The 14,089-nt window shown below is 35.4% G+C and overlaps 1 protein-coding gene across 1 annotated transcript; it reads left to right on the plus strand.

Moving 5' to 3' along the window:
• The first annotated feature begins 316 nt into the window (after positions 1 to 316).
• On the plus strand, positions 317 to 13,438 carry LOC149536310 (peroxidase 25-like). Its single transcript, XM_089806265.1, has 3 exons — positions 317 to 456; positions 2,066 to 2,144; positions 13,115 to 13,438. The coding sequence occupies exons 1-3, from the start codon at positions 317 to 319 to the stop codon at positions 13,436 to 13,438; spliced, it is 543 nt and encodes a 180-aa protein (XP_089662391.1).
• The last annotated feature ends 651 nt before the right edge of the window (positions 13,439 to 14,089 follow it).

Below are 14,089 nucleotides of genomic sequence, written 5' to 3' on the forward strand. Positions count from 1 at the left end.
CCAGACAAATATGATGCTTGGTAGAAAATGAGTGTTCTACTAGAGCAGACTTTTGCACCCTCTCATGTTTGATGTCAACACTGTGCTCCCAGATCCTGGTGATAATAGAGCGACCAGTTTCCCCAATATAAGGCATGCCGCATGAGAACTCAATCTTGTAGACACCAGAGTCCTGAAGAGAGTTCTGCGAGTCCTTGATGGGGGGGATAAAATTTCTTAATTTCGAGAGGGGCTTGAAGGCAACTCAAAGGCCCTTTTTAGATAAGATTTTGCTAATTTTTTGGGAAATGCCTTCCACAAAAGGAAGAGAGACATAATGAGGAGGAGGGTCCGAGGGGGTCTGATGACTACTGCCAGAGAGATAAGAGGACTTGGCTTGGGCGAGAGCTTTAGAGATTTTCTTATGCGAGTACCCATTGAGCTTGAAGACTTGGCACAAGTGTTCAATTTCATGAGGTAATTTATCTGCATCGCAAATTCTATAGGCTCTGAGGAAAAGAGTCTTGAGGATACCAACTTTTTGGGAAGGGTGGTGGTGAGATAAAGAATGAAGGTACAAGTCTGTGTGGGTGGCTTTACGAAACACATGATGACCAAAGGTACCGTCCAATTTCTTCATGATAAGAACATCCAGGAAGGGTAACTGGCTCTCTAACTCAAGCTCCTTGGTGAAGGATATATATATATATATATATATACAAGATGCAAAATACAAAAGGAAACAATAACAAGAAGAACCCGCCAAGTCAAAAGAGGAAAGAAAAAGAAACGAGAAGACCATCCTAACAAAGACCAAACCCACACAACTCAAGCAATATAGAGACAAAAATAAACTAGAACATGCAAAGACCAACTCTTTTGCTCAAGATTTGTGTCTGCCTGTGTGTGGGAGAGGGGGGGTGGGGAGGAGAGAAGGAGGAAGGGAGGAACAATGAGAGAGAGAGAGAGAGAGAGAGAGAGAGAGAGAGAGAGAGAGAGAGAGAGAGAGAGATCAACACAAAACAAGAAAGAGGGAGGAAGCCAAGAAAATAAGCTAAAACAAATGAACAAAAAGGATGGAGAGAGAGAGGGTAAGATCAAAAGAGAAAAGGTGGGGGGGGACACCACTATACCAAAAAGAACAAAAGAAAGAGAATGGAGGAGAACCAAGAGACTATCAAGGATCATGAGGTCTATCAAGCGTGCCATGTTGGGGGTTTTCGAGAGCATCAAGCGTGCCATGAGGAGCATGTTATTTAATTTTCTTATTTGTTTATTTTTTACATTAGCTTCCTTGGTTTTTTTTCTGTTTATATATATATTAGTATATATCTCTATATATTTATATACTCTATATATGTATATATAAATATATATCAATACATATTTGTAAGTATATATATTAATATATATCTATTTATATATTAATATATATAATTAGATATATATATATAGAGATTTTTTCTTGTATGCATATAAATATATATATATTATCATATATTTCATATATATATATATATATATATATATATATATATATATAATTCTTATACTATATATAGGCATATATATTCATGTGCTATATATATATATATATACTTGCTCTCTTTTGTTTAATTGTTTTTTCTTACTCTTAGTGCTTGTGGTTTAGGTCTTCTTTGCTTTCTTTTGTTTTTTATTTTTATTGACTTTCTTTAGTTTTAAATTCTATTGTTTTAATTTCTTTATGCTCTTATTGTCTCATTTATTTCATTAGTTTGTACTCCTTTGTTCTTTGCACGAATTTTTGTGCTCTCCCTTGCTGTTTTTATATCTCTAGAGGAAGGCTCAGTCTGCAATATCTCTACTCCTGCACTTTCTCATCCTGATGATGGATCTTGTAGTATGATCTGAAACGTTGATGCTAAAAAAGCACACACAATCAAATCCAGAAGACCAATTATTTACAAATGGATTGTGGAAATCTATTAATGTTAATTGACACCCTTCATGGGAGGGAACTATACCACAAATGTAAACATCTGGAAGTGTTGAGGATTAAGCTTAACAAAAAAATTGTAGACTTAGCCTTTCTCAAATGTTGCAGGGACACCAATCTCATTCCTGGTTTCATTGGTATCCAGCACCATCTGTGGAGCGTGCACACTCAGCATATTTTCTTTCAGGCAAGTCTTTATCTTCTCAAATCTATCATCCAATCAACAAGGAGGATGATCAACCACTTCAATGCCAGATTATTACCGTTGCACTTGGAACTAGCTACTTCCCTTCATCCAGACCTATGGATACGACTAGACACCTCGTCATTTGCCAAGGTATCAGGGCACCAAGCAAAGAGCATCAGAAGGCAAAAAATTTTTTTTTTGCTATGTTACATAGATCTCGCAGTTGGCGGCATTCTTCGAGTATCACATTTCAGTCTAGTTGCCCTCTCCCTTTGGGCATTCATAGGGGCTCGTCTCTCAGCCCATATTCATTTGCGGATAGGTCTTTCCCTATGATTGCTAGCTCCAGTGTGAAGGCAACTCTCAGCCATCAATGTAACAGCATTCGATCCTCTCCTGGTAGTCTTCTTCGAGCAGTGCCCTCTTGTGATGTTGATCCGTGTGACATCAACTTGCTCAAATCACCGTGCACTCATAAGTTGGGTTTTCATTCTGATGGTTTCCCTCTCTTTCGTGGAGGCTCATGCTCGGATGAATCTTCCCACTTTCGCGAGCACTAGCATCATGCCAACACAATGATGGCTCCACTCCTCTCATCGGCTAGATAGGAGGGTCAAACTCAGCTTCTCAGTGAGGATGTTGTTCTTCATTGTTCAGCTACCTACAATGGCTCCTTGCCACCTCACATAGGTACATTCATCTATCCACCTTCTTTTCTTTGCGTGTTGAATGATTCTGTCTTTAATTGCTCTGTTCTTAGTTCCCAACCTCTTGCCGCACATTGAGCCCCCCGCTTGGTTAATGAGGGTCTTATCACCATCTATAACATAGAGGAACATGTGCAGTGGTCTCGTAAGAAGGCGACAGGTAGCCAGTCTATCCCTGCCATACCCCCTTTGACTTCATCCTTGGATTCGTTGCCACATCCCTCTTCGCCTAATCGGGTTCCTCTTTTATTGTCTCGCTGCCACGTTGATTCCTCCACCCCTCTTTAGATCTTCCCACTCCCTGCCAAACCCCGCATCAGTGGGTTGAAGCCCACATTTCATCCTTGCACCTCCTCCTCTCGGCACTATATACCTGATTGGGAAAATAAGTTGGTGATCAACCTATCTAGTGCCTCCATAGATCCCCTCTCTTTCAATTTGTTAAAACAAGGCCTCAACTTTTCTTGTTCCCCTCAATCTATCCCCCATATTTAGTTTATTCTTGAGATTGAGCATGCTATACAATCCCTCCCATCTAGTGTTGCTGAAGAAGTTAGGCAAGATTGCGTCGTAGCTCTTCGACATGCCAAACTACCTAGGCACAACATCTCGAGGGCAGAATCACAAGCCTTCCGAGATTTTGTCAATAGCAATGATATTGTCATTACCAAGGCAGACAAGGGCAATGCCACTATCATCCTAAATAGGTAGGACTATTTCTCTCAGATGCTAGACCTACTCTCAGATACTAGCAGCTATAGGATCCTCTCTCGCAATCCTTGCTCTAGGATCTTGAATAAAGTTAGAGCCTTAGTGTCCAGCTCCTCCTTTGAGGATGTGATAAAGAAAAAGTTAGTCCCCTCTAAGGAAGTGACCCCCCGCATATATGGGGTTCCAAAAATTCATAAGGAGAACATCCCCTTATGTCCCATTGTTGATACCATTGGATCCCCTACATATGCTTTAGCCTCTCATCTCACTAAGATTATATCTCCGTTACTTGGGCAGTGCAACTCTTTTGTCAAAGATTCCTGTCATTTTTTCCAATTCATTAAGGATGCAAAGTGGGAGCAAGGCAATATTTTGATCAGTTTTGATGTGGTCTCTCTGTTTACCAAGGTTCTAATTCTTGACTCTGTGCAGATTGTGAGACGCAAGGTTGGAGATGAGATCGGTAGCTTAGTTGAGTTCTGTTTGAGATCCACTTTCTTCTCGTTCCAAAATGTTATCTATGAACAAGTGGAAGGGGTGGCAATGGGTTCGCCCCTTTCACCCATCATAGGTAATCTCTTTATGGAGTATTTTGAAGATATGGCTCTCCATTCCTTCCCTCTGAAACCCAAATGGTGGAAGCGTTATGTTGATCACACCAATGTTTGTTGGCCACATGGCCTGGATAAACTTGAGGAATTTCACGAACACATCAACAATTTAGCCCCCACCATCTCCTTCACCAAGGAGCTTGAGTCAGAGGGCCAGTTTCCCTTCCTAGATGTTCTTATCATGAAGAAATTGGATGGTACCTTTGGTCATCATGTGTTTCATAAAGCCACCGACATAGACTTGTACCTTCATTCTTCATCTCACCACCACCCTTCCCAAAAATTTGGTATCCTCAAGACTCTTTCCCTCAGAGCCTATAGAATTTGTGATGTAGATAACTTACCCCATGAACTTGAACACTTGTGCCAAGTCTTCAAGCTCAATGGGTACTCGCATAAGCAAATCTCTAAAGCTCTCGCCCAAGCCAAGTCCTCTTATCTCTCTGGCAGTAGTCATCAGACCCCCTCGGACCCTTCTCCTCGTTATGTCTCTCTTCCTTTTGTGGAAGGCATTTCCCAAAAAATTAGCAAAATCTTATCTAAAAAGGGCCTTTGGGTTGCCTTCAAGCCCCTCTTGAAATTAAGAAATTTTATCCCCCCGATCAAGGACTTGCATAACTCTCTTTAGGACTCTGGTGTCTACAAGATTGAGTGCTCATGCGGCATGCCTTATATTGGGGAAACTGGTCGCTCTATTATCACTAGGATCCGGGAGCATAGTGCTGACATCAAACATGAGAGGGTGCAAAAGTCTGCTCTAGCAGAACACTTATTTTCTACAAAGCATCATATTTGTCTGGAGAATGCAAAAATCATGTCTAGCGAGGACAATTATTTCAAGAGAAAATTAAAGGAGGCCATTTCCATCTCCCACCATCCCATTAACCTTAACCATGATGAAGGGTGGTCCATCAACCATACGTGGTGCCCCCTGCTTGATGCTCTGGACAACCCCCAACATGGCACGCTTGACAGACCTCATGATCCTTGATATTCTCTTGGTTCTCCTCCGTTCTCTTTCTTTTGTTCTTTTTGGTATAGTAGTGTCCCACCCCACCTTTTCTCTTTTGATCTTACCCTCTCTCTCTCCATCCTTTTTGTTCATTTGTTTTAGCTTGTTTTCTTGGCTTCCTCCCTCTTTCTTGTTTTGTGTTGATCTCTCTCTCTCTCTCTCTCTCTCTCTCTCTCTCTCTCTCTCTCTCTCTCTCTCTCTCTCTCTCTCTCTCTCTCTCAGTGTTCCTCCCTCCCTCCCTCTCTCCTCCTCACCCCCCCTCTCCCACACACAGGCAAGCACAAATCTTGAGCAGAATAGTTGGTCCTTGCATGTTCTAGTTTATTTTTGTCTCTGTAGTGCTTGAGTTGTGTGGGTCTGGTCTTTATTAGGATGGTCTTCTTGATTCTTTTTCTTTCCTCTTTTGACTTGGTGGGTTCTTCTTGTTATTGTTTCCTTTTGTATTTGGTGTCTTGTATATATATATATATCCGCATGTTTACTTGCCTATATAGGTGCATTCATGTTTTTAGATATGCTCTCATGTTTTATTTTTATTTTTTTATTTGTTTTCTTCATTCTTGGTTTTTTATTTTTATTTTTCAATTTTTTTAAATTAAAAAAAAAAAAAAAAACTTTAAATTTTTTTAAAAATTTATTTTATTATATATAACTTTTTTAAATTTTCTTTCTCGTGTTATTTAATTTTCTTATTTGTTTATTTTTTACATTAGCTTCCTTGGTTGTTTATATATATATATATATATCTTTATATATTTACATACTCTATATAAGTATATATAAATATATATTAATACATATTTGTAAGTATATATATTAATATATATATATATATATATATATATATATATATACTTGCTCTCTTTTGTTTAATTGTTTTTTCTTACTCTTAGTGCTTGTGGTTTAGGTCTTCTTTGCTTTCTTTTGTTTTTTATTTTTATTGCCTTTCTTTAGTTTTAAATTCTATAGTTTTAATTTCTTTATGCTCTTATTGTCTCATTTATTTCATTAGTTTGTACTCCTTTGTTCTTTGCACAAATTTCCGTGCTCTCCCTTGCTGTTTTTATATCCCTAGAGGAAGGCTCAGTCTGCAATATCTCTACTCCTGCACTTTCTCATCTTGATGATGGATCATGTAGTATGATCTGAAACGTTGATGCTAAAAAAGTGCACACAATCAAATATTGAATACCAATTATTTATTTACACACACTTGATATCATAATGTTGGATTTAAATAGTATAAGGGTGAGTGTGTTAGAATATATAGTCAACTAATATAACTAAGAGGTGGGGGCAAAGAATTAGTTATCCAAGTATTAACATCAATACAATCTTTGAACAATCTTAACCATATGAGTAATGTAAACTAAAACCACAAAAAGATACACATACATAATAGCAGTAGATATGTTAACTAGGGAAACCCTTGATCCGAGGGAAAACCTTGATAGGGATGATACCCACAAGATAATGTACAATATAAATATTATGTAACGCCCCGCCAAGGGATCCAAAAGAATTAACCTAACGTTTCACTAAGTTTATTTTTTTTTTTAGTAAGAATGTATAACATACACATCAAACTCATAGTAGTGGAAGCAATAACATGTACTCATCGACAACCATTCCTTGCAAGTTACATTTCTTAAAGATCCCAAGACATTGAGTCACGTTTAAATTTAATTAATTCTAAGTCTAACAACTATCACATACATATGAAAGAATAAACAGAAAGTTCCATGTCCATAATATACATTTGTTCTGAATGCCTCTTGGAAAATTAATTCGGAATGCTCAATCATCCACTGCACAAGTCACAGGGTATGAAAGGCTTAAAAGAATATACATATGTAAAAATAGAAATGCATCAACCTCCGTGAATCCATGATACAAAGTACAGTAAAAATATATGAAACTATTCACTATACATGATACATCCATACATCCATAATGATAAAACATCTACCATAAAATCTAACCATCCATCATAATAATCCAAGAACATAGTGAAGGTAAATGCCAAACACGAAAAATCTAGCCATGGTGACCACGGAACGGATCTCAATGGTAAGAGTAAAAAGCACTACCACCTGACCGCGTGGAACTTAAATGGTCCACTCCCACCGCGCTAAAGAGATAGTCTCAAGTCCCAAATCGGATAACAAAACCTATAATCATATATACTCTCTAAGTCCAGGAAATCCTATAAGTATGCTAACTCAAGGGTTCCTAAAAAGATTGACATCTAAACCCAGACGTACCACAAGACACGTAGGAAACCTAATATGCAAGCGGGAAAGTGTCATCGCAAAAGTCACGTAGAAGTTACCCGAGCAATCCCTTAGGAATCTTGGGTCCCTACTGATCCCTGAGGCCACTAGTATCCTCTCGTACTGATGAGGCATACTATGGAATGCAAGGTCATAACCAAGCATTCTCTCTACCCCATCCTAGTCTGTACTAGAACCCAAGGCATAGGAGAGAACATACAATTATCTTGTTAGGTTCATTTTCTCTCATTTAGTGTAAATGTTTTCACTTATTAAAACAACTTACAATGGGTTACTCCAGGCAGCCTCTTAGGGCCCCGATCCCCATTGCAAGCCACTTCCCAACACTACACATAGATAACCTACCCTAGGCTCATGAAATCAAAAATCAAGAATCATAATAAAATCACCTTAGTCCTATACAAGAAACTGAAAAACATCATAAAAGATAAGCCACAAAATTACATCAGTTCTTCATGAGCAACAGATAAGCACCAAATAATAATCATATGACCACGACAGTTCTCTATCAGCAACTGAAGGCATCAATGATAAATCACAAAATCTAATGGTTCTCCAACGAGCAACCAGAAAGTATCCCAATAGTAAATTACAATACTGATCAAAGACTCCAAAATGGTCAAGTCAACACATGACATCATCAAGAACATAACAAACACTTCAATCCTCTCAAGCGACCGAAAAGCAATCCAAATATAACTGATCGAGACTCAAAAATGGTTATCAAGTATAACTGATTGAGACTCGAAAATGGTTAAGTTAGGTATCTCAAATACATACACCTTAGCTTCACACAAGGAAACTGGAAAGCAATAACAAACAGTAAATACAATCATGTCATAGAGCACTTCATCACATTACCATGCTCGGGTTAAGAAAGATCGAGACCAAATCATCATGACATCACATTCACAACCCTGAGCCTCTGGTAACAACCTAAACTGGTCAACGCTAAACCAACCCCATAACATTCAAAGCACAAAGAAAACATCAAAGTCTCAGAGATTGGATTTGAAAGTATATTATTGAGTTAAGGTAAGGTTTATGTTTCAGTTTTCAGTGTTTATATTCAAGTAAAAAATTGTATAGTTCAATTTGATTGATAATATACTATTGAGTTAATGTGAGGTTTCCATTTCCAGTTGAACGTATGTTTTAAACAGATAGAATCCATAGTTCACCTTTACAAATTATCCCATTCCTATCTCCAAATGAAACACCTAATTACCCCTAATTGATTTTAAGACAAAGTCCTAAAATAATCTAAGGTAATAATTAAATTTTTAATAATACTAGTTGATTATAATAATCTACGCTTCCATTAAAATCGGTGTTATAATATTAAATTTGCTTAAACAAATTTTTGATTTAATTAATCTTAATTAAGTCAAACTTTAAATAAGATTAATTAATGATACATAAAAATCATATTATATTTATTTATTTATAAAATTATTAATAAATGATAATAAAATTTCAATAAAATTTAAAATTTAATAAATTTTAAATTAAATAATAATAATATTAATTAAAATAATTTTTATTTAAAAAATTTTTAAAAAAATATTCGATATATAAAAAAAAAAAAGTAAATCACAATTATATTTTCATGTAATAAAACTTGGCATTTTTAAAGGCCCGTCGGCCTGCCGTCCACCTGCGGCCGCAGGTGTTACTATTGTCGCAGGCAGCAGTACCACCTGTTGCGGCAGCGTGGCTGTGTGGGGCGTGGGAAGTGGTGGCCCCGCCCCACTCCAAATACATATCAATTATATATTTTTTTGTTTTAATTTTTCAACTTAATTTTAATATATATATATAAAATAAATTAAGTTTATTTTAAATTAGTTTTCTTAAATTTTATTACAACAATTTCCTCCAAAGGAAATATATATATATATATATTTTATTTCATTTTTTTAAATTAGAACTTTCAATTTTACATTCAAAACCCTTACCCAATTAAATCTTAATTTCTTAATCTAGAAAACAAGTGTTCTAATAACTCTTCCAGTCTCCATGGATACAGAAATTATTGACGAACAATTAATAAATTCACAATATTGAAAGGTTAAAACTTTCATAACAGAGAATTCAGATTTACAAACCCCAGACACGAAGAAGACAGGAAAGGATAATTGTGTATTAAATCGATAATAAAAAACACAAGACCCTAACTGATCCTGATGCTATTATGCAATCTCCAGGAACTGTAAGAGAATTCGCTTCTCTCAATAACCTTCCTCTGGAAAACTTTCTTGGTATCAGCCTTTTGAAATTCGCTTCCAAAAGTAGTCTCCCACAAAATTCCTGTCCAAATTTGTGTCCCAAATCGTGTCCCCCAAGAATGAACCCCCAAAGTTGTGATAAGCAATTTTCTCCTCAAATCGGGGCACCAATTGTGTGTTCACCCGAGAAGACTCTTTGCACAACTAAGGTAACTCCAAATTAACTTTTTTTATCTTTTCTTTTAATTTGCATTCATCTTTTATGCACATTAAGTTGATTTATTAAATAACTTTATTTAAAATTCTATTTGACTTCTATTTTAAATTAATTTATTACTTTAATCTCATATGCACTTTATGAAATTAAAATAACATTATTAATTTCTATAATTTAATCTTTTAATTTATTACTCAAATTTAAACTCATGCTTAGATCATGCGATCTAAAATCCTTTAATAATTTAATGTCTTTCAACTTTTTAAATTAATTTTAGAAACTTAATTGATAACATATTTAATTAATTTAATTAACAATAATATTTAGCATTTATTTAAAAATGAACTCCAATATATTATTATTAAATTAAATAAATATTATCCTATTCTAAATTTATCTTTGAACTTTAATCTCCAAATTTAGTTCTTTTATTTAATTAATTTCTCAATTAATTAAATATTAAAGATATCATATTAATTCTCTATTAAATTAAATCATTAATTAATCTTTTTAATTAGACTTAATTAATAAAAAACACATCAAGGACTCATAAACAACATACGAAAACCCTACATATAGAAACACATACTAAATCAAAACAAAAAGGGTTATAATCATGAAATTACATCATTTGATGCATTCAGAGGGTACTTAACTCAGATACTTGTCCTAATTATCAATTAGGACAATTGGCTAAAGGGTTTCGGAATTGGACTTAAGAGTTTATCTCCCCTCTCTTACCATTGAGACAATGCGATAGGGTACGCTTATCCTGGCAATTCAGGGAAGTTGATACCTGGTACCTGCAACCTGCATAAAATCCACGCATGTACAAACACAATATTCTAAGCTAAATAGACAATGGAAGAAAGTGGTGCATCGTGTAGATCCTGACTAGCAGGTGACTACGACTCCCTTCCTTAACCACATCAGAAACACCATACATAAATAAAACAAACACGCACACCATACACATGCAGTATGGGGTAAGTATCCATAAGAAGCACATGGAAAAATAAACCGTCTAACTAATCATCATTGATAACTGAAAACATTGAATAATCATCATACATGCATGAAATACAGAGTACCAAGTAATCTCATCATATAATAAACTGAGTGTAAAACAACATCTGATAATCTCTAAAATAATAATACTAATCATCAAACATAAATTGGCCTAAAAGAGTTTGGCAAGATAACTGAAAATACGACTTAGGGGTAGGCACTACATATTCATTGTTTGAGTAAAGACACTATTAGGAGTTTGTTATAACATTACGCACATATGAGTCCCTACTAGGACATTCCAAGCTTGTTAGGAGTTGGGCCAACCCATTTAGGAGTTGTGGAAGATAGTTGGACCCACTACACAAATAGCTTTGGGGACAAGACCAATGAAGCCACTGTCCAAATGATCTTTATATTATTCCTTACAAAATACTAGAACTGAATTTTACTTCCTTCCTCTGTCGCTTTCCTATCAACCAGAGTTCTACTCTTTTTGATCTTGTAACTAGATCATGAGCTATGCATCTAGTAATTGCTTGGATCACTTACACATATTCAATCAACACTCTACTCCTTTTCGCAATTTCAATATACAATGGATATTAGATACCTGATACTTCTTACAATCAAGGAAAACATCTTTCCTTTATACCACATCTTCATAATAATTCCTTGAGTTGGCCTTAATGCTTTCCCAATTAATTAAAATATGATATATAATTAATTACAATTACTATAGCATAGTCAGCTCATAGTCTATAGAAAACTTTATACATGCGACTGCAGGTCTTGCACAGTCATTGATGTTGCCACTTGACTATCCTATGTCATTGGCTGACTACACATCTTCTTACTGCATCTCAAATGTAATTGAGCAAATGAACATTAGGAACTACTTTCCCAATACGCTATCTCTAAACATCTCTCTATATATCAAGTACAATTTCCATACATCTTTGACTCAGCCTTCATCCTCTTAACCATGTCATCAAGACACTCTTAGGAACATGTCGTTAACTATGCATTACTTAACCCTTACTCAATTACTATGCAACGTAAGATCTTTGACTGCTATTATTCTAGTCTCTAACAGGATCACTGCTATGTTGATACCAATGATAAACACATTCATGAATACAACATATCAATACTCTCCATTGCCTACGATACTCTCCCAATTTAGTATCATTAGCATTAATGCTAATAGAATGAACTATGTTTTATTATTTTTAACCAATAACAGATTATGCAAAGGAAGAAACTTTCCATGGTAGAGAATGTAAATATTTCCTTCATGATACCTCTTGTCAATCTATTTGGTTTGACATGGAAGAGTCAATGCATAGGTTTTTTTTTGAAGAAAGACTGAGTGAGTAGGATAATTGACCTATTGGACAATTTTATAGTACTACATGTAGACATTGGTACATTCTAAATACAATATAGAATAAAGAAAATGATATGTATGTATGTGATGACATTTACATTCATTATTTGAATAATGAAATAAACTATTATTTTGAACAAACTTGTTTCCTCTTAAATTCTAGTCTTATGATATAACAATAGTATCATTGTCTTATGGTATAACACTAGCATAATAGGGAAATTCATGTTTGAGAAAGACACGATCTCAAATGCCAATTCTCTCTAGGGATACCACTTAAGTGATGTGATAAAAGAAAAGCTTGAACCAACCTATCCTAAAATTGTTTCCTGTGCTAACATTATTGTGCTGAGTATGAGAGATCCCATAGATGCAGTTATTCTTCTTCTCTTAGGACCCGTTTGGCAATGGAAATACAAGCAGAATAGGCATATGTAAATTCTTAAAATTTTGAATTCTTTGTTTGTGTGCACCAAATTGGAATTGGAATACGAGGTAAAACATGAATACGTATTGCAATTTTGGCAAAATGAGGTTTTGCAATTCTACCCAAATAGGTGTTATTGGAATACATATTCCTATTCCAATTTTATTTATTTTAGAAAACATAAATATTGGGGTCCGCAAATTTCCCATCAAATATTGACTGAACCAAATAGAGATCAAGAATACATAGCCCCATTTTCTATTCCAGAATAGCCATTCCTATTCACATAGCCAAACGGTCCCTTTACAGATTTCAACTTCATATTTGCATTTTATATATACTTACATTTGAATTCTCTTTTTCAGATGGGAGGTCCTTATATAAGGGTGGAAACAGAGCACCAGGACAGCACATATGTGTATGCGACGGAACCAGATAGAAGCCTGAATCCTATAGGCTACGGTGAGGGTGTTGTTAGCGTATTCCAGGAAAAAGGGTTCAACAAAAAGGATTTGGTGTCGCTGTTGGGTGCCCACACTATCGGAAAACCCCCCTGCCACTTTTTCCAATTGAGACTCACAAACTTTAATGACACTGGGAGGCCCAACCCTACCATTGACATTCATTTCCGGGGACATCTCACGTCCCTGTGCGGCCGCCCGGGAGATCCATCAGTGGCCTTGGAATGATGGTAGCCCAACGTTATTCAATAACAACTATTACAAATATTTGATAAGCGGGAAAAGGCTTCTATCTGTCGACCAGGCATTAGTGGCTTCGCCAAGAAGCCGCGCACTGGTTGACGCGTATGCTTTCAATCGCACTCTGTTTAACCATGGTTTCTCTCAATCCCTTCTGAAGCTCTTCAACTACAAGGTGCTCACGTGTAACTAGGGCCAGATAAGAAAAGAGTGTTCAAAACTTGTTTGATTAAGCATTTTACTGAACCCAACCATATAAAATAAACGGCTATGCTTCGATATAGCATAATAAATTATGTGACTATAATACCTTCAGTCACTTGAATGATACTAGTAAAAGATCATGTTTCAATCTAATATAAATATTATTATTAGTTCCTACATTGCGAGAGCAAGATTACATTCATTCAATTATGTTTTTTAACTTAATTACATGTATGAACATTTAATATTTTGAAAGTAATTTTATTTTTTGTATTATTATATAGTTTAGTCATATTTAATAATATATTTAGTAAGAAAAAGAAGTAGGAGCACTCTTTTCTTAAATAATTTTGATCAGTACAACTTGATTTTTAAATGCATTGTCAATTTCTTTATGTTCAATTTTAGTGATCAGTTAAGTTATTTCAAACATTT

Source organism: Cupressus sempervirens, chromosome 10, assembly GCF_028749045.1.
Source record: "Cupressus sempervirens isolate cs-2001-9-10 chromosome 10, ASM2874904v1, whole genome shotgun sequence".
NCBI classification, from domain to species: domain Eukaryota; kingdom Viridiplantae; phylum Streptophyta; class Pinopsida; order Cupressales; family Cupressaceae; genus Cupressus; species Cupressus sempervirens.